This window comes from Odocoileus virginianus, chromosome 26 (genome assembly GCF_023699985.2).
Source record: "Odocoileus virginianus isolate 20LAN1187 ecotype Illinois chromosome 26, Ovbor_1.2, whole genome shotgun sequence".
In the NCBI taxonomy this organism is placed as follows: domain Eukaryota; kingdom Metazoa; phylum Chordata; class Mammalia; order Artiodactyla; family Cervidae; genus Odocoileus; species Odocoileus virginianus.
This window is the reverse complement of record NC_069699.1, coordinates 44,556,013-44,579,755: the sequence shown is the minus strand read 5'-3', so window position 1 is coordinate 44,579,755 and position 23,743 is coordinate 44,556,013. Positions and strand designations below refer to the sequence as shown.

The 23,743-nt window shown below is 40.3% G+C and overlaps 1 protein-coding gene and 1 non-coding gene across 4 annotated transcripts in view; both read right to left on the bottom strand.

Annotated features, from left to right (window-relative positions):
- Positions 1–14,303, bottom strand: part of NEK4 (NIMA related kinase 4) — a 32,881-nt gene extending 18,578 nt beyond the window's left edge. For 2 of the 3 annotated variants that reach the window (XR_011483744.1, XM_020874263.2), the window contains exons 1-6: positions 14,017–14,303; positions 6,512–6,778; positions 5,375–5,572; positions 5,080–5,187; positions 3,349–3,503; positions 1,756–1,897 (exon numbers count right to left, since the gene is read on the bottom strand). Coding sequence is in view for 2 of the 3 variants with exons in the window: in XM_020874263.2 (XP_020729922.2) it covers positions 1,756–1,897; positions 3,349–3,503; positions 5,080–5,187; positions 5,375–5,572; positions 6,512–6,778; positions 14,017–14,109 (963 nt within the window). In the remaining variant the exon portion in view is untranslated. The remainder of the gene's footprint in view (positions 1–1,755; positions 1,898–3,348; positions 3,504–5,079; positions 5,188–5,374; positions 5,573–6,511; positions 6,779–14,016) is intronic. The other variant, XM_020874264.2, reaches the window with a different exon arrangement.
- Positions 14,304–21,046: 6,743 nt separating this feature from the next.
- LOC139031344 (U6 spliceosomal RNA) lies at positions 21,047–21,153 on the bottom strand. The gene has a single exon (XR_011483818.1). It is a non-coding gene; the product is annotated as a U6 spliceosomal RNA (small nuclear RNA).
- Between the last annotated feature and the right edge of the window lie 2,590 nt (positions 21,154–23,743).

Here is a 23,743-nt window from a genome sequence, read left to right as displayed (position 1 = left end):
GTTTCTGTCTACCAGGTTACCAGAGTTTGGGAGTAGGAGCAACAGGGAGCAACACATTACACCTTAATGGGTACAGAGTTTCTGTTTGGAATGATGAAAGGTTTTGGAAGATATGGTGAATGGCAGCACAACATTGTGAATGCAATTAAGACTACTGAATTGTATGCTTTAAAATGATACAAAATGAAATTAATTGGTTAAAAATGGTATAAATGGCAAATTTTACATTACATATGCAGCAAGCACGGGTTCGATCCCTGGGTTGGGAAAGTCCCCTGGAGAAGGAAATAGCAACTCACTTGAGTATTCTTGCCTGGGAAATCCCATGGACAGAGGAGCCTGGTGGGCTACAATCCATGGGGTCACAAATAGTTGGACACAACTTAGCAACTAAACAACAAATATTTTACAATAATACAAAATTGTGAGTGAATCAATATGTAAATATATAAGAGCTAAAACTATAAAAATCATATAAGAAAAAACAGGCATATATCTTCATGACCTTGGATTTGGCAAGGGATTCTTAGATATGAGTATGGGCAACAAAAGAAAAAAACAAATGTTAGACTTCATCAAAATTGAAAACATTTGTGCATAAGAGGATATTATCAAGATAGTGAAAGGACAACCTACAGAATAGAAGGAAATATTTCTAAATCATATATCTGATGAGGGTCTAGTATCCATACTATAGAAAGAACTCATAGGACTCAACCATAAAAAAAAAATCCAATTAAAAAATGGGCAAAGGACTTAATAGATATTTCTCCAAAGAAGGCTTTCAAATAGCCAAAAAGTTCTATATCATTAGTCAAGGGCAAATCAAAATTACAATAACATACCACTTCACATCCACTAAGATGGCTAGAATTGGAAAAACAGAAAATAACAAGACTTTGTGAAGTTGAAGAGAAATTGGATTTCTCAGGAATTACTGATAAAAATGTGAAATGTAACACTAAGGAAAAACAGTATGGTCATTCCTCAAAAAGTTAAACATCGGATTACCATATGACCCAGCAATTCCTTTCCTAGATATTATACCCAAAAGAATGAAAAATAGATACTCAAACAAATATTGTACACAAGTGTTCACAGCAATAGCCAAAAGATGAAAACAACCCAATATCTACCAATGAATGAAAGGATAAACAAATTGTGGTATACAAATACAATGGAGTATTACTCAGACATAAAAATAAATGAAGTATTGATAGATGCTACCTGGATGAACCTCAAAAACATGCTAAGTGAATGAAGCCAGACACAAAAGTTTATATATTGTATGATTCCATTTATATGAAATATTCAGAACAGGCAAACCCATACAAACAGAAAACACACTGGTGTTTTATAGGGACTGGACAGAGGAGGGAAGGAGCAGTGACAACTTAATGGGTATGGGATTTCCTTCTGGGGTGCCAAAACAGTTTTGGAACGAGATAGAGGTGATGGCTACACAGTACTGTGAATACAATGAATGCAATTAACTGTTCACTGTAAAATGGTTAACTTTTATTTTATATAAATTTCACCTCAGTTAAAAAAACCTTCTTCAAAGTTATTACAGCACTGACTTCACAAACATTTTATTAATAATAGGCATTTGATTACTTCCCCAATATTCCTTCTTCACACTATAAAATTAACAGAAATCTAATGAAAATTAATCATTTCACATAGAGTAACTAGCTTAGGTAACCTATCATTTTAATAATTTCTAGAACACATATCTTTTAAAAAGAGACGTACCATTACATATGTCTTGGAGCTCTCAGAAGAGTGTGGTTGAGGGGGAACTACTTCATGACTTAATTCAGCCTTTCCAGGAACCACTGCAGCCACAGGCTTGGATTTAGAGTCACCATTTTTAATATTATTTTTTGAGGTTTTTCTTTATGAGGAAGAAAGAAGAAAAAGTTATTATTAATATAATGAAGTTTAAAGGTTTCCATATATGTGAGGAAATGTGCATACATGTTACAATTCCTTTATAGAACTTCTCCTTTTTTTTTTTTTTTCTTTTTTGGCCACACCACACAGCTTGCGAGATCTTAGTTCCCTGACAAGGGATAGAACGTTGGCCTCCTGCAGTGGACGTCTGGAATCCTAACCACTGGACTGCCAGGGAATTTCCATATAACTGCTCCTTTTATGGAGAAGAGTCTCCTAAAAACAGGGAGCATTCAACAAAACACTTGACCAGTAATCTCCAAAAACAATGAAAGTCATGAAAAACAAAGAAACTAAGAAACTGTCAGAGACCCAAGCTGACTAAAGAGAAACAACAAGTAATATGGTATGTTGGACTGGATCCTGAAGCAAAAAGGACATTAGTAGAAAAACTGGTGAAAGCCAAATAAAGTCTGTAGTTTAGTCAACAACAGGTACTGATGTTTTCTTAGTTCTGACAAATGTACCACGGTAATATAAAATGTTGATAGGGGAAACTGAGTGAGGCTTATATAGAAACTCTCTGCTTTACCTCTGCAACTTTTCTGTGAATATAACATTGTTCTAAAATTTTACATCTATGAAAAATTGCCTCACAATTAGAAATACCAGGATTATTTTCATCTTCAAGTTTCATGTTTGTAATAACACACAACAGCTTTGCCAAGTTTAAAAGTAAAAATGATTGGTTTACTGAGCCTTGACTTGCAGAATAAATGTTTACAGGAATAATATCCCCAGCTGTTTTACAATGGAGCTAAACCTTTGGAAAATTCAAGGAGAGCATGAAGACCAAAGGTACAGAAGGCCAAAGGTCTGTAGGTGGTAAATAATAGGCAATGTAAATAAAAATATGATCCTCCTTTATTTCCTGGGGCCTCTCTAACATTGCCTCCCAATTAACAAGTCAAAAGGCAGAGACTGTGAAGGTGTTGTCCAGCTCTAAGTCTTAGATCCTAGAACAGCTATTTAGCGAAGGTAGGACCTGCAAGTCAAAGAAGTCTATATCAGTGAAGAAGGAACCTTATAAAAGCTCTATGAAATTTGAGTACTATTTTTTAAATGTGACTATTATCTTACACAGCATATAATGTAACAGGCTTCTTAGATGATCTGTCATTTGAATATGATCTGTAAAACATACATCCTTTTAAAGGACTCATACTCAATATGCCTTGGAACTCTCAGAGGAATGTGAAAGTGATTCCTCCAATGATTTTCCAGATTTCTGAGTTTACCAATTAAGCAAATCTCAACACTTATTCTAATCATGCAATTCTACTTCATGTTTTTAAAAAACTCACCATAAATTCTCACACACGAAAATTATAAAAACCACCCTCTTTTATTCCATCTATTTAGCCCCAGCTATTTGCAAGGGAAATATCTTACGCCTTCGTGGCCTCCAGAAACAAGGATATTTGGCGCTTTATGTAAGGCTGTCTCAAGATGCTCCTCACAGAAGGTCTTTCTTCAGGTCTTTTGCTCAGCATAGTTCTTATCAGTTCTGCCAGCTCTGGGCTATAATCTTTTGGCATCGGTGGCAGCTACAAACAGAAATCAAACCACAAGGATGACTAACAGCCTTAAGAAAAGTAAAAGATGGTAGAGATTTCCCAATGTACATTTTTTAAAATCATTATCCAAAGGAACAGAAAATAACCAGCATATTAGTTTACAGGAAGCTGACCTGGCATCTTGGTTATAACAGCAAGTTGAACGATTATAAAACTTATCTTTCAAACCAGCAATTCCATTTGAGGACTGTCTCCTTTATAAACAAGAGCATGATTTCCTAAAGATTTAGATGCCAGGATATCCACTTCAGTGTTGTTCTTATAGTAGTCAATGATTGGAAATAACGTAAATGGCCATCCATAGGGTACTTGGGGAATAGAGTATGGTGTGTGTGTGTGTGTGTGTGTGTGTGTGTGTGTGTGTGACATAAATGGCCATCCATAGGGTACTTGGGGAATAGAGTATGGGGTGGGTGTGTGTGTGTGTGCACGCACGTGCGCTCAGCCATGTCCAACTCTTTGCAACCCCACAGACTGTAGCCCACCAGGCTCCTCTGTCCATGGGACTTCCCAGACAAGAATATTGCAGTCAGTTGCCATTTCCTACTCCAGGGAATCTTCTGGATCCAGAGATTAAACCTGCATCTCTTGCATCTCCTGCATTGGCAGGTGGATTCTTTACCACAAGTGCCACCTGGGAAGTCCCATACCCTCCTAATAAAATACCAGGTACCCTTTAAAAAAATAAAAGACTTACAGATACCAACCTGGAAAGATGTCCCTCATATGGTAAGTCAGAAAAGCAGGTTGCATATAACAGTGTGTGTAGCCTGATTTCACTTCAGTTACTTTTTTAAACATACACACTCAGAGAAAAGTCTGTATAAAGACAGGGAAAGCCAGGAAGGCTATGCAACAAATGGTCATCAATGGTTATCTCCAAGGAATGGAAATGGATGACAACAGAGAGGAATTTCACCCCTTTCCTTTTTGGTTAAGTAGTGGAAATAAAAAGCAAGTTTTACTTTTTATGTGTTTTTTGATTTTTTTTTTCAAATTAAAACATTAAATGTGTCTTGGTGTAATATTAAAATCAGTAAGTGATTCATAGCCTCAAAACTTAAAGGTGTGTGGACGCCTGACACTGCAGACAGCAACCAGTTTCATGAAATTCATATATAAAATTTGTCACTCTAGCATCTATCATACACAGTGTTTTCTCCAATTTTTAAACTAGTTGCTGGTGACTGTGATGATTATCAAAGGAACAACAAGTTCAGACAGAGGAAGATTCATTGTAAATGGAGTTCAGTTAACCATAAGGTACTTAGGAGACACTACCAATAGCTTCAGGGCATCTGCACATCCTAAGGCTATAAGGTTGTGGTTTTCAAGAAGCCAATTCTTCAGAGCCACTCAGCCACCTTAAATTAATATCAAGGAAAGATCAGTTCCTTCTCCTATAGTTCAACCTTCCCCACACATGGGACCCACCATTCTTAACTATCCACCCAATTATACCTTTTACCAGTAGCTACTTTCAAAGTTAGGTTAAATTAACCTTGCTCCATATATTAAAAACAATTAGTTCCAAAATATTCTTTACCTTTCCTTCAATAATCCGATAAACTAAAGAATTCATGTCTTTTGCATTGAAAGCATGCTTCAGGGTGGCCATTTCATAAACACAGCATCCCAGAGCCCAAACATCAGACTAGGAAAAAAAAAGTAGTAAATGGTGAAATATAAGAATGCCTTATTTACATTTTCGTCTTTAAAAAAAAAGACATTTTCCTTAAATTAATTCAGAGAATTCTTCTGACTTAATATTCTGATGGATTCTAAAATTATGAATACTGCCCTAGAGACAAGGTGAGCTGGCAGAAACAGCCCAATCCTACCTTGTAGTTGTAGGGTTTGTTCGAAAACAATTCAGGGCTCATATAGTATGGTGTGCCAATGAGGGTGCTAGCCATGTCACAGTGGTTCTCAAGCACTCGGGCAATTCCGAGGTCACCCACTTTGATGATATTTGTTCTTGTCAGGAAGACATTTTGGGTTTTTAGATCTCGGTGGAGGATGTGTTTTTCATGTAAATACTGAAGAAAAAGAACATTGCATTCAATATAAATACACTTGTCAACTTATTTTTGACTTCTTATATACCGTCAACAATTGTGTAAGTTAAAGAGCCTTAGTTACCCACATATCAAAACACTCTTCTTTATAGTCGCTAAACAAAAGGTCTAATTTACAACGTCTCAAAGTAAGAAATTAAGTTCTATGCATTAATTGGCCCAACTTCCTTCACAATTGTTCCCTGGTGCCTTGACAGTCATACCACCTAGCATTATATGGATCCAGTTGAAAAGCATGCTTTCAAACTGCCATTGAAGGTAAAAAGGCAGCTTAGACAAAGTTAGATTCGCATTCCTCTCAGGCTCATGAAATCTTCAGGTTAATAACGTTTCCAACTATAACAACATCACTTTTATTTAGAGGGAAAAAACTTATATTTAAACACAGTAAATTCTGGGCAAGCCAGACTAGTCCCAGAGTGATATTTCATGAACAGTCTCACTTTTGACAATATGTATATTAAAACACAAACATGGTTCACATTTCTACTAACTCTGCCACAGCAGAGTTAGAGCCCAAAGCCCCACAGTTTGGGCACATTAATTACCTCAACCACCATTCAGTATGATGCAGCTGACCAAGAGATAACAAACACGGTCATTCTTTGGTTTTTCTCAATTAAGGGCCCTTAAAATGGATTTTGCTATAATATTTAAATGAAGAGAACTACCTTCTCCAGCCATCAGATAAAATCCAATGTCTGCTTCAATACAGTATTTACTTATTCAGAAATATTCCAATGCTAAAGCAAGACAGACTAGGTATACGTCATAAATGGAGTTTTTAAATGTTTTATCTTTCTTTTTCATGAATAAATCTGGGGAATCATTTCCCTAAAATGCGCCAGCCATCCTTCTGTCACCTTGGAGCAAGTGAAATGCTCTGAGTCCCAACAGTACCTGCAGAGCCATGGCGATCTGAACAAACCACTCCACCACCTGGCTCTCAGGCAGAAGCCTCCCTTTCTGCTCTTTGAGCTTTCGGTACAGATCACCTCCTTCACAGAAGCCCATGACGATGTACAGCAAACCATCCCCACCCTCCCACGACTCCTTGTAGGTGACAATGTTGGGGTGCTTCAGCTGAGACAAGAGCTGAGCTTCCTGTTCAGCAGCTCGCCGCTCTCGGCTGGAGGCATTTCGGAGGTTCAGCTTTTTGATGACATACTGCAAAGAAAACACATGTTTTTACAATATGGAAACAAACATACAGCATTACAGATTCAAACATATTTAAGGGGTCTCCTGAGTGTCCTCAAAAACAACCTTGTGGACATTGCCACATAACCTATTTATTTTATTATTCACAAAGCACTAAATTGGGGAAAACATTTGTTATCATTAATGATACTTTTTACAGGTTAGACTTAGAGCAGGGTACGAGGTCACAAAAAAATTTACACTTTCCATCTGCATTTTACAATTTCATTAGTGGCTAAAAATGAGTCTATATTAATATACCACTGAATCAATCATAAAATCTGTAGTAGAGATTCTTTAACCTCTAAGTTCCTCCTATGAAGGCACATAGAATATGACTTGAATATACATCTGTAGACAAAACGGGTCCATGGATTGCACTAGATTCTCAAAGGGATCCATGGTTCAATAAAGCTAAAAATCACTTATGTTCAATGTCCAAAATCACTTACTTAAACATATAAAAATCAATGTCCTTCAGCACCTAATACATTGTCCTTGATAAACTGATATACCAAAGAATTCATTATTCAACAAACACCATAAATGTGTTTTGAAAAATGTAAACTACTGGTCAAACATGACGTGCTATTACTACTGCCAGTATCGCATCCTCAGTTCAAAAAATCCCCACTCCTCATTGCCCAATGAATAAACTCTCATGCCTGCACTGGTGTTCCAGGCAGAGTGACCAGCACCTGAAACAAGGCAAAATCGGCAAGAGGACCTTATACTTATGGGGACATCTCCTCCCAGTTTGTCTGGGGCAGTCACATTGTCCTGGTGTAATTACTGAAAGTGCCTCCTTTCAGTTTTCAAATTGTCCCAGTTTGTCCCAATACATTATATGCTCACCTTTTTTATAAACCACATTAAAGAATTGGTTCATTATCCTGAGGGTAATGGGATAAAGTGCAACATTAGGGGCACATTTTACAATCATCACTGAGACTGTAATGAAAATGATGAACTGGAGAAGGGCAAGTACAACGGCAGGGAGGACAAGCCGGAGGCTATGGCCACAGCTTAACTAGAGAGAATGATGTCCTGGATGGGAAAGGTACCGCAGGAGATGAAGAGAGGCCAGCTGGCTTAGTGGACAGACAAATAAGGCGGTGGGAATGAGGGAAGGGAAAGGGGGATCCCAGAATGACTCCCAGGTGTCCAGCTTGGGTGACAGGATGGTTGGTGGTGCTACTCCCTGAAATGGAACAGGTTTGGAGGAAAGGTGATAAGCTGAGTTTTAAGAGCTCAGTGGTCTCCATATCAGATGGAGTATGGGGCCCTTCACTGAAAGAGAAATCATTTCAGTTCATTTGCTCAGTTGTCTGACTCTTCGAAACCCCATGAACTACAGCAAGCCAGGCTTCCCTGTCCATCACCAACTCCCAGAGCTTACTCAAACTCATGCCCATCGAGTTGGTGATGCAATCCAACCATCTCATCCTCTGTCATCCCCTCTTCCTGCCTTCAATCTTTCCCAGCAACAGGGTCTTTTCAAATGAGTTAGTTCTTCCCATCAGGTGGCCAAAGTATTGGAGTTTCAGCTTTAGCATCAGTCCTTCCAATGAATATTCAGGATTTCCTTTAAGATGGACTGGTTGAGATGGCTTCACAGCTGACTTCTACCAAAAATTTAGGGAAGAGCTAACACCTATCTTACTCAAACTCTTCCAGAAAATTGCAGAAGAAGGTAAACTTCCAAACTCATTCTATGAGGCCACCATCACCCTAATTCCAAAACCAGACAAAGATGCCATAAAAAAAGAGAACTACAGGCCAATATCACTGATGAACATAGATGCAAAAATCCTTAACAAAATTCTAGCAAACAGAATCCAACAACATATTAAAAAAAATCATACACCATGACCAAGTGGGCTTTATCCCAGGAATGCAAGGATTCTTTAATATCCGCAAATCAATCAATGTAATACACCACATTAACAAATTGAAAGATAAAAACCATATGATTATCTCAATAGATGCAGAAAAAGCCTTTGACAAAATTCAACATCCACTTATGATTAAAACTCTCCAGAAAGCAGGAATAGAAGGAACATACCTCAACATAATAAAAGCTATATATGACAAACCCACAGCAAGCATCACCCTCAATGGTGAAAAATTGAAAGCATTTCCCCTGAAATCAGGAACAAGACAAGGGTGCCCACTCTCACCACTACTATTCAACATAGTTTTGGAAGTGTTGGCCACAGCAATCAGGGCAGAAAAAGAAGTAAAAGGAATCCAGATAGGAAAAGAAGAAGTGAAACTCTCTCTGTTTGCAGATGACATGATCCTCTACATAGAAAACCCTAAAGACTCTACCAGAAAATCACTAGAGCTAATCAATGAATACAGTAAAGTTGCAGGATATAAAATTAACACACAGAAATCTCTTGCATTCCTATACACTAACAATGAGAAAACAGAAAGAGAAATTAAGGAAACGATACCATTCACCATTGCAACAAAAAGAATAAAATACTTAGGAGTATATCTACCTAAAGAAACAAAAGACCTATACATAGAAAACTATAAAACACTGATGAAAGAAATCAAAGAGGACACAAACAGATGGAGAAATATACCGTGTTCATGGATTGGAAGAATCAATATTGTCAAAATGGCTATACTACCCAAAGCAATCTATAGATTCAATGCAATCCCTATCAAACTACCAACGGTATTTTTCACAGAACTAGAACAAATAATTTCACAATTTGTGTGGAAATACAAAAAACCTCGAATAGCCAAAGTAACCTTGAGAAAGAAGAATGGAACTGGAGGAATCAACCTGCCTGACTTCAGACTATACTACAAAGCCACAGTCATCAAGACAGTATGGTACTGGCACAAAGACAGAAATATAGATCAATGGAACAGAATAGAAAACCCAGAGATAAATCCACGAACCTATGGTCACCTTATCTTCGACAAAGGAGGCAAGGATACACAATGGAAAAAAGACAACCTCTTTAACAAGTGGTGCTGGGAAAACTGGTCAACCACCTGTAAAAGAAAGAAACTAGAACACTTTCTAACACCATACACAAAAATAAACTCAAAATGGATTAAAGATCTAAATGTAAGACCAGAAACTATAAAACTCCTAGAGGAGAACATAGGCAAAACACTCTCTGACATAAATCACAGCAGGATCCTCTATGACCCACATCCCAGAATTTTAGAAATAAAAGCAAAAATAAACAAATGGGACCTAATGAAACTTAAAAGCTTTTGCACAACAAAGGAAACTATAAGCAAGGTGAAAAGACAGCCCTCAGATTGGGAGAAAATAATAGCAAATGAAGCAACAGACAAAGGATTAATCTCAAAAATATACAAGCAACTCCTGCAGCTCAATTCCAGAAAAATAAATGACCCAATCAAAAAATGGGCCAAAGAACTAAACAGACATTTCTCCAAGGAAGACATACGGATGGCAAAAAAACACATGAAAAGATGCTCAACATCACTCATTATCAGAGAAATGCAAATCAAAACCACAATGAGGTACCATTTCACGCCAGTCAGGATGGCTGCTATCCAGAAGTCTACAAGCAATAAATGCTGGAGAGGGTGTGGAGAAAAGGGAACCCTCTTACACTGTTGGTGGGAATGCAAATTAGTACAGCCACTATGGAAAACAGTGTGGAGATTCCTTAAAAAGCTGGAAATAGATCTGCCATATGACCCAGCAATACCACTTCTAGGCATACACACTGAGGAAACCAGATCCGAAAGAGACACGTGCACCCCAATGTTCATCGCAGCACTGTTTATAATAGCCAGGACATGGAAGCAACCTAGATGCCCATCAGCAGATGAATGGATGAGGAAGCTGTGGTACATATACACCATGGAATATTACTCAGCCATTAAAAAGAATTCATTTGAATCAGTTCTAATGAGATGGGTGAAACTGGAGCCCATTATATAGAGCGAAGTAAGCCAGAAAGATAAAGACCATTACAGTATACTAACACATATATATGGAATTTAGAAAGATGGTAATGATAACCCTATATGCAAAAAAAGAAAAAGAGACTCAGATGTATAGAACAGACTTGTGGACTCTGTGGGAGAAGGCAAGGGTGGGATGTTTCAAGAGAACAGCATTGAAACATGTATATCTAGGGTGAAACAGATCACCAGTCCAGGTTGGATGCATGAGACAAGTGCTCGGGCCTGGTGCACTGGGAAGACCCAGAGGGATGGGGTGGAGAGGGAGGTGGGAGGGGGGAGCGGGATGGGGAATACATGTAAATCCATGGCTAATTCATTTCAATGTATGACAAAAACCACTGCAATGTTGTAAAGTAATTGGCCTCCAACTAATAAAAATAAATGGAAAAAAAAAATAAAATGCACTCACATCAAAAAAAAAAAAAAAAAAAAAGATGGACTGGTTGGATCTCCGTGGAGTCTAAGGGACTCTCAAGAGTCTTCTCCAAAACCACAGTTCAAAAGCATCAATTCTTTGATGCTCAGCTTTCTTTATAGTCCAACTCTCACATCCATAATGACTATTGAAAAAATCATAGCCTTGACTAGACGGACCTTTGTTGGCAATGTCTCTGCTTTTTAACATGCTGTGTAGGTTGGTCATAACTTTTCTTCCAAAGAGTAAGCGTCTTTTAACTTCATGGCTGCAATCACCATCTGCAGTGATTTTGGAGCCCAAAAAAATAAAGCCTGTCACTGTTTCCACTGTTTCCCTATCTATTTGCCATGAAGTGATGGGACCAGATGCCATGATCTTAGTTTTCTGCATGTTGAGTTTTGAGTTAACTTTTTCACTCTCCTCTTTCACTTTCATCAACAGGCTTCTTAGTTCTTTGCTTTCTGCCATAAGGGTAGTGTCATCTGCATATCTGAGGTTATTGATATTTCTCCTGGCAATCTTGATTCCAGCCTGTGCTTCATCCAGCCTGGCATTTCTCATGACGTACTCTGCATGTAAGTTAAACAATCAGGGTGATGATATACAGCCTTAATGTACTCCTTTCCCAATTTGGAACCAGTCTGTTTTTCCATGTTCAGCTCTAATTGTTGCTTCTTGACCTGCATACAGGTTACTCAGGCAGCAGGTAAGGTGGTCTGGTAGTCCCATCTCTTTAAGAATTTCCAACAGTTTGTGGTGATTCACAAGTCAAAGGCTTTGGCATAGTCAATAAAGCAGAAATAGATGTTTTTCTGAAACTCTCTTGCTTTTTCGATGATCCAGCAGATGTTGGCAATTTGATCTCTGGTTCCTCTGCCTTTTCTAAATCCAGCTTGAACATCTGGAAGTTCACAGTTCACATACTGTTGAAGCCTGGCTTGGAGAATTTTGAGAATTACTATGCTAGCGTGTGAGATGAGTGCAAATGTGCAGTAGTTTAAGCATTCTTTGTCATTGCCTTTCTTTGGGATTGGAGTGAAAACTGAACTTTTCCAGTCCTGTGGCCATTGCTGAGTTTTCCAAATTTGCTGGCATATTGAGTGCAGGACTTTCACAGCATCATCTTTTAGGATTTGAAATAGCTCAGCTGGAATTCCATCACCTCCACTAGCTTTGCTCAGAGTGATGCTTCCTAAGGCCCACTTGACTTTGCATTCCAAGATGTCTGGCTCTAGGTGAGTGATCACACCATCTTGGTTATCTGGGTTGTGAAGATCTTTTTGTATAGTTCTCTGTATATTCTTGCCACCTCTTCTTAATATCTTCTGCTTCTGTTAGGTCCATACCATTTCTGTCCTTTATTGAGCCCATCTTTGCATTAAATGTTCCCTTGGTATTTCTAATTTTCTTGAAGAGATCTCTAGTCTTTTTCCTCTGTTTCTCTGCATTGATCACTGAGGAAGACTTTATTTCTCCTTCCTATTCTTTGGAATTCTGCATTCAAGTGGGTATATCTTTCCTTTTCTGCTTTGCCTTTCACTTCTCTTCTTTTCACAGCTATTTGTAAGGCCTCCTCAGACAACCATTTTGACTTTTTGCGTCAGGAGATGGCAAGAGTGAACATCAACATTTTAGGAATCAGTGAACTAAAATGAACTGGAATGGGTGAGTTTAACTCAGATAACCATTACATTTACTACTGTGGGCAAGAATCCCTTAGAAGAAATGGAGTAGCCCTCATAGTCAACTAGAGTCTGAAATGCAATACTTGGATGCAATCTCAAAAACGACAGAATGATCTCTGTTCGTTTCCAAGGCAAACCATTCAATATCACGGTAATCCAAGCCTATGCCCTGACCACTAATGCTGAAGAAGCTGAATTTGACCAGATCTATGAAGACCTACAAGATCTTCTAGAACTAACAACCAAAAAAGATGTCCTTTTCATTACAGGGGACTGTAATGCAAAAGTAGGATGTCAAGAAATATCTGGAGTAACTGGCAAATTGGTCTTGGAGTACAAAACAAAGCCAGTCAAAGGCTAACAGAGTTTTGCCAAGAGAACGCACTGGTCATAGCAAACACCCTCTTCCAACAACACAAGAGAAGATGCTACACATGGACATCATCAGATAGTCAACAGAGAAATCAAATTGATTATATTCTTTGCAGCCAAAAATGGAGTTCTATACAGTCAGCAAAAACAAGACCGAGCTGATCATGGCTCAGATCATGAACTCCTTATTGCCAAATTCAGACTTAAATTAAAGAAATAGTCAGACCATTCAGGTATGACCTAAATCAAACCCCCTACAATTAAAGAGTGGAAGTCACAAATAGATTCAAGGTATTAGATCTGATAGACAAGAGAGCCTGAAGAACTATCGACAGAGGTTTGTGACACTGTACAGGAGGCAGGGATCAAGACCATCCCCAAGAAAAAGAAATGCAAAAAGGCAAAATGGCTGTCTGAAGAGGCCTTACAAAAAGCTGAGAAAAGAAGAAAGAGGAATACTTGCCAGGAATACTTGCCTTTAGGTCCTGGTAATGGATGCTCTCACGGAACCAGAGTTGGGGGAAAGTGTGCAGATTAAGAAAGCCAACTACGACTACAAAGAGAATGCCAGGGAGTTCGGGGCGCATAAGACAGGAAGGGCTGTCCTAGCCTTGATGGTCTGGGACGATTTTCCTGAGGAAACACCATCCGAGGTGCGAGGTGCGTCCCCTTCACACAAGCGGGGCTCAGCCCTTGGACGGCGCCTTCGGCGAATCCCTGCCTGCCCCCTTCCCTAGCCGGGCCCCAACTCCGCCGACCTGCCTGCCGTCCCGCCGGTGCCTCACAAGCGTCACCTCCCCGTAGCTGCCTCTGCCCACGACACGCAGGTAGCAGTAGGCTGTCAGGGGCATGATCCTGGCGCGGACCCACAGTCGGGATGCGGCGGCAGAGGCGGGCGGGGCGGCGAGCGGCGGCGGGAGACTCCGCTCATGCCCGAGAGGATGTGGTACCCGCGGCCGCTGAGGCGCCCTGGCCCGGGCGCCAGAGCGGAGGCCCGACCCACCGCGACGCCGCTGCCATAGCGATCCCAGAGGGTGCAGCCCTGCGCATGCTCTGCGGCCTGGAGGACCTACCACAGAACTGAGGCGACTAGCGGCTAGAGCGACCGCGCCAGCTCTGCGCGCGCACCCTCGGCCTCAGTTCTACGGAGGAACTTCCGGGTTGCCTACAACAATAGGATCACAAAAGCTTCCTGTTAGGGAGCGTTTGTTTGCTTTAAAATCTTTGCAGGTATTCCCTCCACAAATACATATTTACTAACTGCTTGCCCTGTGCCGTGCCAAAGAAGTTCCTGCCTTCCAGGAACTCACATTCTATTAGGGGACTGAGGACAGGCTAGATTCTGCAAGTAACATTTGTTATATTTACTTTATCACATGATAGTTAATGTATACATACAGCAGTCTGTCTTAATTTTTGTGCATTGCAAAATTGGAGATATCAGTACACTTCGCTCCTAATAATTCAGCTTACATATTGAGAACTGCAAAAGATTAAAAAAGACTCCATTCAAACCCCTGCACTAAGTGACTTGACCAAATTTTGATATGGTTTCTAACAACTTAGGTCAGTATCCCTAGAGGACTCAGTTCAGTTCAGTCGCTCAGTCGTGTCTGACTCTGCGACCCCATGAATCGCAGCATGCAAGGCCTCCCTGTCCATCACCAACTCCCGGAGTTTACTCAAACTCATGCCCATCGAGTCGATGATGCCATCCAACCATCTCATCCTCTGTCGTCCCTTTCTCCTCCTGCCCCCAATCCCTCCCAGCGTTAGGGTCTTTTCCAATGAGTCAACTCTTCGCATGAGGTGGCCAAAGTACTGGAGTTTCAACTTCAGCATCAGTCCTTCCAATGAACACGCAGGACTGATCTCCTTTAGGATGGACTGGTTGGATCTCCTTGCATGGCCTGCCTGTGAAAGCTCAAAGCTGCCAAGAGAATTTATCATTTGTTCCAACCAGTATCTCCCTTTCCTAAGACATTTACCTAACAAAAGTTAAAATTGTAAATCCAGTGTGTGTGTGTGTGTGTGTGTGTGTGTGTGTGTGTGTGTCTGCTTACAACCCCAGAGTGTCTTTCTTAAGGTCCTAAAATACAACTGAAATGTAAGATTTTTTTTTTTTGGCTTATTTTTCCCAGTTTGGGGGGATGGGGTTGATATTGCCCCCATTGAGAATGCATAATATAACATGTTCATGCTAAGTTGCTTCAGTTGTGACTGACTCTGTGTGACTCTATGGACTGCAGCCCACCAGGTTCCTGTCCATGGGATTATCCAGGCAAGGATTCTGGAGTGGATCCTCCATGGGATCTTCCTGGCTCAGTGATCAAACCCATGTCTCTTAACGTCTAACCTGCATTGGCAGGCAGGATCTTTACCACTAGCAGCCACTTGAGAAGCCATTTTTTGTTTTGTTTAAAAAAACATCCAAGGACTTCCATGGTGGTCCAGTGGCTAAGACTGTTATAGAGTCCAAGCTCCATGTGCTCACTGCACTGACAGGCCAATTAACTGAGAGATGAGGTGTGAAGGCAAGGAATACAACTTTATTCCAAAAGGCAGCTGACAGAGAAGATGGCAGACTTGTCCAGGTCTGGATGCCAGGTTCTTTTATAGAACAAAGACGGGGAGGAGTTGAAGAAGTAAAAACGATTATCTTGCAAATATCTCCTGGAATGGCCAGCAGCTTGGTTGTTCACTTGCTCAGTCATGTACGACTCTTTGTGACCCCATAGATTGAAACACACCAGGCTTCCCTGTCCTTCACCATCTCCTGGAGCTTGCTCAAACTCATGTCCATTGAATTGGTGATGCCATCAAACCATCTCATCCTCTGTCGTCCCCTTCTCCTCCTGCCTTCTATCATTCCCAGTATCAGTATCATTAGAAAAGAGTCAGCTCTTCACACCAGGTGGCCAAAGTATTGGACCTTCAGCTTCAGCCTCATAAAGCTGAAGATAAAGAACCCAATTGCCGATGCAGGAGACATAAGAGATGTGGGATTGATCCCTAACCAAGGAAGATCCCCTGGAACAGGCATGGCAACCAACTCCAGTATTCTTGCTTGGAAAATTCCCATGGACAGAAAGGCCCTGTGGACTACAGTCCATAGGATCACTAAGAGTCAGACACAACTGAAGTGACATGGCACACAGTAACAAAAGTGATGAAAAACAAGGTTAAAGTCCAAGAAACAGATCCACCTTGGAGTCAGAATTGCCTCTTCCCTACAACAAGACTCTATGCTGCCAATGCAGAGGGGCACACATTTGATCCCTGGTCAGGGCACTAGATCTTGCATGTTGCAACTAAGAGTTGTGCAGCCTGCGAGGTCTTAGTTCCCCAACCCGGGATGGAACCCGTGTCCCCAGCTGGGAGTCTTAACCATTGGACTGCCAGGGAAGGCCCAGTTATCCATAATCTTTTGTTGTTAGACTACATATCTTTTTTTCCAGCAGAAAACTGTGTATCCTGGCTCCTCCCTTACCTCATGAGGGCAGTTATGGTCCACAGAAAGATTCCTTGAACAAATCTCAATTAAAACAGGCTTCCCTGGTGGCTAAGTGGTAAAGAATCCACCTGCCAGTGCAGGAGAAATGGGTTAGATCCCTGATCTGGGAAAATCCCACATGCTTCAGAGAAACTAAGCCTGTGCTTCACAACTATTGAGCCCATAAGCCACAACTACTGAAGCCCACATGCCTAGAGCCCGTGCTCTGCAACAAGAGAAGCCACTGCAATGAGAAGCACGTGGACCACAACTGGAGAAAATCCCCACATAACAACAATGACCCAGCACAGTGAAAAATAAATCTTTTTTTAATCTTAAAAATGTTTAGATTTTTGTGCATTTTTCTTCAGTCAATATGCTTAATTTTCTTTAAGCCAGTTAAATAGAATTTTTAAACAAATTATTTTGGCAATATTTCCTTAAAGTAGGAAAAAACACACATCTACAACATACATATGGAAACACACATCAACATACAAACTGATACAAACAGAGTTTATAGCTTTTGTTCTAAAATTTTAGCCATGAATCAGATGCAAAATTACAAAATTCACCAGTTATAGAAGAAATTGGATCCAAATTGTGTCTTTGGCAGACGGAATAAGTTAAGGTTAACTGCTCAAATGGTTAAAGCTTTTTACTAATATTTGTGGAGAAGACACTTAAGATTTTTCTTTTTTTTTAAAGCTACTTTAAATACTTACTTTATGATGATTAAAGTTGAATTCCAGAGTAGCATTTTATTTTTTTTTTTCATTTATTTTTATTAGTTGGAGGCTAATTACTTTACAATATTGTAGTGGTTTTTGCCATACATTGACATGAACCAGCCATGGATTTACATCTGTTCCCCATCCTGATCCCCCCTCCCGCCTCCCTCTCCATCCCATCCCTCTGGGTCTTCCCAGTGCTCCAGCCCAATAATATAGGGTTATTGTTACCATCTTTCTAAATTCCATATATATTTATTAGTATACTGTATTGGTGTTTATCTTTCTGGCTTACTTCACTCTGTATAATGGGTTCCAGTTTCATTCATCTCATTAGAACTGATTCAAATGTATTCTTTTTAATGGCTGAGTAATATTCCATTGTTTGGAGAAGGAAATGGCAACCCACTCCAATATTCTTTTTTTTTTTTCATTTATTTTTATTCGTTGGAGGCTAATTACTTTACAGTATTGTAGTGGTTTTTGCCATACATTGACATGAATCAGCCATGGATTTACATGTGTTCCCCATCCTGATCCCCCCTCCCGCCTCCCTCCCCATCCCATCCCTCTGGGTCTTCCCAGTGCTCCAGCCCTGAGCACCCGTCTCATGCATCCAACCTGAGCTGGTGATCTGTTTCACCTTGATAGTATACTTGTTTCAATGCTGTTCTCTCTGAACATCCCACCTTCGCCTTCTCCCACAGAGTCTAAAAGTCTGTTCTGTACATCTGTGTCTCTTTTTCTGTCTTGCATATAGGGTTATCGTTACCATCTTTTAAAATTCCATATATATGCATTAGTATACTGCATTGGTCTTTATCTTTCTGGCTTACCTCACTCTGTATAATGGGCTCCAGTTTCATCCATCTCATTAGAACTGATTCAAATGAATTCTTTTTAATGGCTGAGTAATATTCCATGGTGTGTATGTACCACAGCTTCCTTATCCATTTGTCTGCTGATGGGCATCTAGGTTGCTTCCATGTCCTGGCTATTATAAACAGTGCTTCGATGAACATTGGGGTACACGTGTCTCTTTCAGATCTGGTTTCCTCTGTGTGCATGCCCAGGAGTGGGATTGCCGGGTAATATGGCAGATCTATTTCCAGCTTTTTAAGGAATCTCCACACTGTTCTCCATAGTGGCTGTACTAGTTTGCATTCCCACCAACAGTGTAAGAGGGTTCCCTTTTCTCCACACCCTCTCCAGCATTTATTGCTTGTAGACTTTTGGATAGCAGCCAAAATACTGGAGCAGCACTCCAGTATTCTTGCCTGGAGAATCCCAGGGACGGGGGAGCCTGGTGGGCTGCTGTCTATGGGGTTACACAGAGTCAGACACTACTGAAGCAACTTAGCAGCAGCAGCAGCAATATTCCATTGTGTATATGTACCACAGCTTTTTTATCCATTCGTCTGCTGATGGGCATCTAGGTTGCTTCCATGTCCTGGCTATTATAAACAGTGCTGCGATGAACATTGGGGTTCATTTGCCTAAATTCCAAATAAGCTTTTCCCCTTTTGTTTCCTTCAGATAAGAATTATCTCTTTGAAGTTACCATTTCAAAGAGATAACCTCAATAAGACTTCTGGAGAAGACCAGATAAGAACATTACATCTCAGAGGCCCAGGGGAAATGCAAATTCCTCCAAAGACTTTTGTTTGTTAGGTACAGAATTTTTAGCATTCTGAGATAAAATAGGGCAGGTTTGTGACATTGTACAGGAGACAGGGAGGAAGACCATCCCCAAGAAAAAGAAAAGTTGGGAGGGGGGACCGGGATGGAGAATACATGTAAATCCATGGCTAATTCATTTCAATGTATGACAAAAACCACTCCAATGATGTAAAGTAATTAGCTTCCAACTAATAAAAATAAATGGAAAAAAAAAAAGAAAGAAACTTACTTTTAGCCTATTTAACTATTAAAAAAAAGAAAAAGAAAAGCAAAAAAGCAAAATGGCTGTCTAAGGAGGCCTTACAAATAGCTATGAAAAGAAGAGAAGTGAAAGGCAAAGGAGAAAAGGAAAGAAATACCCATTTGAATGCAGAGTTCCAAAGAAGAGCAAGGAGAGATAAGAAAGCCTTCCTCAGTGATCAGTGCAAAGAAATAGAGGAAAACTATAGAATGGGAAAGACTAGAGATCTCTTCAAGAAAATTAGAGATACCAAGGGAACATTTCATGCAAAGATGGGCACAATAAAGGACAGAAATGGTATGGACTTAACAGAAACAGAAGATATGAAAAAGAGGTGGCAAGAATACACAGAACTATACAAAAAAAATCTTCATGACCCAGATAATCACGATGGTATGATCACTCACCTAGAGCCAGACATCCTGGAATGCGAAGTCAAGTGGGCCTTTGGAAGCATCACTACGAACAAAGCTAGTGGGGGTGATGGAATTCCAGCTGAGCTATTTCAAATCCTAAAAGATGATGCTGTGAAAGTCCTGCACTCAATATGCCAGCAAATTTGGAAAACTCAGCAGTGGCCACAGGACTGGAAAAGTTCAGTTTTCACTCCAGTCCCAAAGAAAGGCAATGACAAAGAATGTTCAAACTACCGCACAATTGCACTCATCTCACACGCTAGCATAGTAATTCTCAAAATTCTCCAAGCCAGGCTTCAACAGTATGTGAACTGTGAACTTCCAGATGTTCAAGCTGGATTTAGAAAAGGCAGAGGAACCAGAGATCAAATTACCAATATCTGTTGGATCATCGAAAAAGCAAGAGAGTTTCAGAAAAACATCTATTTCTGGTTTATTGACTATGCCAAAGCCTTTGACTTGTGAATCACCACAAACTGTTGGAAATTCTTAAAGAGATGGGAATACCAGACCACCTGACTTGCCTCTTGAGAAATCTGTATTCAGGCCAGGAAGCAACAGTTAGAACTGGACATGGAACAACAGACTGGTTCCAAATAGAAAAAAAGAGTACATTAAGGCTGTATACTGTCACGCTGATTGTTTAACTTACATGCAGAGTACATCATGAGAAATGCTGGGCTGAATGAAGAACAGGCTGGAATCAAGAATGCCAGGAGAAATATCAATAACCTCAGATATGCAGATGACACTACCTATATGGCAGAAAGTGAAGAATAACTAAAGAGCCTCTTGATGAAAATGAAAGAGGAGAGTGAAAAAGTTCAGAAAACTAAGATCATGGCATCTGGTCCTATCACTTCATGGCAAATAGATGGGGAAGCAGTGGAAACAGTGACAGACTTTATTTTGGGGGGCCTCAAAATCACTGCAGATGGTGATTGCACCAATTAAAAGACACTCACTCCTTGAAAGAAAAGTTATGACCGACCTACACAGCATATTAAAAACACAGACATTACTTTGCCAACAAAGGTCCACCTAGTCAAGGCTATGGTGTTGTTTTGGTTTTTTGTGTGTGTGAGATATCAGAAAAGCTAAGATTTTTATTGGAATAGAATTTTGAGTAAAAATTAATGTGAAAGGCCTGACTGGATTTCCCATGGAGGAATATGATATCTCTCAATTTATTTAGGACTTATTTCATATTTGTCAATAAAGTTTTATAAAAATATGGAACGCTTCATGAATTTGCATGTCATCCTTGCACAGGGGCCATGCTAATATTCTCTGTATCATTCCAATTTTAGTATATGTGCTGCCGAAGCAAGCACAAGGCTATGGTTTTTCCAGTAGTCATGTATGGATGTGAGAGTTGGACTATAAAGAAAGCTGAGCACCGAAGAACTGATGCTTTTGAACTGTGGTATTGGAGGAGACTCTTGAGAGCCCCTTGGACTGCAAGGAGATCCAACCAGTCCATCCTAAAGGAAATCAGTCCTGAATATTCATTGGAAGGACTGATGCTGAAGCTGAAACTCCAATAGTTCGGCCACCTGATGGGAAGAACTGACTCATTTGAAAAGACCCTGATGCTGGGAAAGATTGAAGACAGGAGAAGAAGGGGACGACAGAGGATGAGATGGTTGGATGGCATCACCGACTCAACAGATATGAGTTTGAGTAAACTCTGGGAATTAGTGATGGACAGGGAGGCCTGGCATGCTGCAGTCCATGGGGTCACCAAGAGTCGGACACTACTGAGCGACTGAACTGAACTGAGGGCAGGTTTGAGGACTGATTAAAAAGGACAGGTGAATTTTAATTGTCTCTGAAGCTGCATTTCTGGCTTTGCAAAAATTTGTAAGGTAAGGACAGTTGTTTTTAATTTTAATTCCTCAGGGCATTGGGTTGTAACCTAAATGACATTATTGATTGACACCCCACACCCCACCCCACCACCCACCATACAACTACATTTTTCTCAATTTTCTTCTTTGTATCAGGGAGAAAATCTTAAACTAGCAAAGAAATAAAAAAGATCCCTATTTCTAGACTTACAGCTGTCTTTGAAATGTTTTAGTAAATCCTTCCACAAAGGTTTCAGAAGATTTTTTTGCTTTTTCAGTTTTTTCTTTCCCTCTGTGTACATTTAGCTTAGAGAAGCCCCCCCACCCCAAATTCTTATCAGGCTCTGAATATTAACTTCTAATTTGGCCAGTTTCTGGTCAACAACAGCTAACTTGGGGTAGAGGGTGGGGTAAAGTCCTTTCAAATAAATCTTGTTAATTTTCAGCCAGGACAAACAGTAAAGACAAGTACAACATCAAGTGTCTCCTTCCCCACTCCCCTGCCTGGCTTGTCTGGATACTACAGAGAGAGATTCAGGAGAGCTGAATCTGGTTAGCATTCTCACTGTTCACTGGGTTTACCAGTTCTCCCGGGATCCCACCTTCAGTCCCCAGTATCTACCAGAATTTCTTAAGGTTATCTATTAATTTTAATTTCCCCTAGGCTATTTAAGGAAATAAAATAGCTTTACCAGAAAATCTCTCAGGAGCCCCACCAACAATAGGAGGGGCTCACACGGGGGCCCTCCTTTGAGGGTATATATGAGGACATCTGTAAGGCCACTAACTTGGTGGGCTTCTGTTTACAGACTTGTAGTCTCTTCAGAGTGAAAAGACAAATCAGAGAATTAATAGAATGAATACCCACGTAATGGAAGACAGAGGGGAGCAGTCAAAGTTGCATCAATCCTATATAGCCTTTTCTTTTAGGTGCCTCTGTGTCTCTAATTTTTCATTAGCCATGAGTCTCTCAGTGAAGGTATTATGGAATCTTGAAGGCTTTTGGAGGTTTCTGCATACCAATTAAAATAGGTATCCCGTTCTGTTTAATTTGGGAACCCTCGCTTTCAAATGCACTTCTTAAATAAATGCTCTTGTCTAGCTGGAACCTTTCTCATATCAGTCACTGTAAGTCCAGATTGTCTTTGTGAGATTTTACCGTTTTTGTAGATAATTACAACTGCCAGATCCAGAGTTCTTGGATATAAAATATGCAGTTGTGCCAGAAGATGGCGCACTCCATTATTTGAAACTTGATCCCATTGCTTCAGCTGTTTTGGTCTCTTAGAACTGGACTGGATGAAGCACAAGCTGCAATCAAGATTGCTGGGAGAAATATCAATAACCACAGATGTGCAGATGACACTACCCTTATGGCAGAAAGTGAAGAATAACTAAAGAGCCTCTTGATGAAAGTGAAAGAGGAGGGTGAAAATGTTGGCTTAAAACTCAGCATTCAGAAAACTAAGAGCATGGCATCTGGTCCCATCACTTCACGGCAAATAGATGGGGAAACAGTGGAAACAGTAACAGACTTTATTTTTCTGGGCTCCAAAGTCACTGCAGATGGTGACTGCAGCCGTGAAATTAAAAGACACTTGCTCCTTAGAGGAACAGTTATGACCAACCTAGACAGCATATTAAAAAGCACAGACGTTACTTTGCCAACAAAGATCCATCCAGTCAAACCAGTAGTCATGTATGGATTGGAGAGTTGGACTATAAATAAAGCTGAACACCAAAGAATTGATACTTTTGAACTGTGGTATTGGAGAAGATTCTTGAGAGTCCCTTGGACCACAAGGAGATCCAACCAATTCATCCTAAAGGAGATCAGTCCTGAATATTCATTGGAAGCACTGATGCTGAAGCTGAAGCTCCAATACTTTGACCACATAATGCAAAGAACTTATTCATTTGAAAAGACCCTCATGCTGGGAAAGATTGAAGGCAGGAGGAGAAGGGGACAACAGAGGATGAGATGGTTGGATGGCATCATCGACTCAGTGGACATGAGTTTGAGTAAGCTCCGAAAATTGGTGATGGACAGGGAAGCCTGGCGTTCTGCAGTCCA